This window comes from Emiliania huxleyi (assembly GCF_000372725.1).
Source record: "Emiliania huxleyi CCMP1516 chromosome Unknown EMIHUscaffold_169, whole genome shotgun sequence".
In the NCBI taxonomy this organism is placed as follows: Eukaryota; Haptophyta; order Isochrysidales; family Noelaerhabdaceae; genus Emiliania; species Emiliania huxleyi.
In genome coordinates this window covers 22,384-24,364 of record NW_005200892.1, presented here as the reverse complement: position 1 = coordinate 24,364, position 1,981 = coordinate 22,384, and the positions used below count along the sequence as shown (strand labels likewise).

At 62.7% G+C, this 1,981-nt stretch overlaps 1 protein-coding gene across 1 annotated transcript in view; it reads left to right on the top strand.

The window, feature by feature from the left end:
* EMIHUDRAFT_112430 (hypothetical protein) overlaps positions 1-1,446 on the top strand; it is a gene marked incomplete at both ends in the record, with an annotated part of 5,353 nt that extends 3,907 nt beyond the window's left edge. The window contains 3 exons of the mRNA XM_005784656.1: positions 349-406; positions 463-539; positions 1,000-1,446. Coding sequence (XP_005784713.1) covers positions 349-406; positions 463-539; positions 1,000-1,446 — 582 coding nt within the window. The remainder of the gene's footprint in view (positions 1-348; positions 407-462; positions 540-999) is intronic.
* Positions 1,447-1,981: the final 535 nt, after the last annotated feature.

The window sequence follows — 1,981 nt, the reverse complement described above, 5'->3', positions numbered from 1 at the left end:
CCCCCCCTCCCGGGCAGGGAGGAGGGGGGCTACCGGGAGGTAGTGCTTTCCCCGGGGGGCCCCCCCATGGCGTTCTTTTGGGATTGGGGGGCGTTCCTGTTCTTTTGGCAAAAAAGCCGCCCCCTGCCCAAGAAGGGGAATCCCTCCCCAGTGTTTCCCCAGTTTTCCCCCTTTTCCCCAAATTTCCCCAAATTTCCCAAAATTTCCCCAAATTTCCCCAAATTTCCCCAAATTTCCCCATATTTCGGTGCCTTCCGCCGAATCCCGGGGAACTGCACTGCCCTGGGGTCCTCTGGGTTTTTCCCCCCCCCCCCCCCCCCCCCCGAGGCTGGCATCTCCACGCGCTAGGCACCCTCCTCGCCACCCTGCAGCCCTCCGAGCCGACCGCGCGCTTCGGCGGCGGCCGGTGCGTCGCGTGCTCCGCGCGAGGAAGTGTCTAGGACGTGTCTAGGACGTGTCTAGGCGGCTGCCAGTGCGTCGCCTATTCTCCCGACGGCGCGCTGCTGTTTGCTTCCGGCGGCGGGAACGGCCGCGTGCAGGTGCGGGGGACACTTCCGAGACACTTCCTGTGGTGGACGGGGGACACTTCCGAGACACTTCCTGTGGTGGACGGGGGACACTTCCGAGACACTTCCTGTGGTGGACGGGGGACACTTCCGAGACACTTCCTGTGGTGGACGGGGGACACTTCCGAGACACTTCCTGTGGTGGACGGGGGACACTTCCGAGACACTTCCTGTGGTGGACGGGGGACACTTCCGAGACACTTCCTGTGGTGGACGGGGGACACTTCCGAGACACTTCCTGTGGTGGACGGGGGACACTTCCGAGACACTTCCTGTGGTGGACGGGGGACACTTCCGAGACACTTCCTGTGGTGGACGGGGGACACTTCCGAGACACTTCCTGTGGTGGACGGGGGACACTTCCGAGACACTTCCTGTGGTGGACGGGGGACACTTCCGAGACACTTCCTGTGGTGGACGGGTCCTGGCGCAGGTGTGGGACGTGCGGCGGCGCGTGTGCATCCACACTTGGCACGACGGGTCGGGCGTGCGAACCACGCGCATCGCGCTCTCCCCCGACGGCCGCTACGTGGCCACCGGCTCGGACGCGGGCGTCGTCGCGCTGTACGAGACCGCCGCGGTCGTCGCGGGCGGCGAGCCAAAGGCGCTGAAGGAGTTCATGAACGTCCGCACCGCCATCACGGCGCTCGCCTTCAACCACTCCTCCGAGCTGCTCGCGTTCGCGTCCAAGTACGCAAAGGCGTCGATGCGAGTCGCGCATTTGGCGACTCGCCGTGTCTACCCCAACTGGCCGACGTCGAAGACGCCGCTCAAGTACGTGCAGTCGTTTGCCTTCTCGCCAGGGTCGGGATACCTCTCTTTCGGCAACGACAAGGGCGCCGCGCTGCTCTACCGCCTCAACCACTTTGAGGCGGCGTGACGGAGGCGCGGCGCTCCTCGTCCGAAGCGCGGGGAGCGTCTCATGATTGTTGGGCTCCAGTCAGTGGCTGCCCGGCATTACTTTTGACGCTCATCCAACTCGTCCTTCTGGATCCGGGTCCTTGTGTTCTTTTATTCTGACGTACGATGGTGAGAGAATGCGCAAGCTGTGGCTCCAGTGGCTGTCGCGGCGTTGGCGGCTCGTCCACGCGCTTATAGCTAATGTAAAACCACTTACTCTACCCGCCCGCGCGACAGCGGGTCCGGATAAGATTATTTTTTGACTTATGCTCTAACTAAGGTGCAGTTTTGGCGACGGTATATCATTTCCCACTATGCCACGTCGCCTATCCCAGACCACACTCCCGGGTCGCGGAACATGTGTCCGGTTTGGTTGCCGGCCGGGATGCGGTCGATCGGTGGACTCCTCTTAGTGCTTAGAGGAATTCATTTTTTCGACCGTCGGACTGGGATTCGAACTGGCGATGGCGACGGTATATCATTTCCCACTATGCCACGTCGCCCATCCCGCGGAT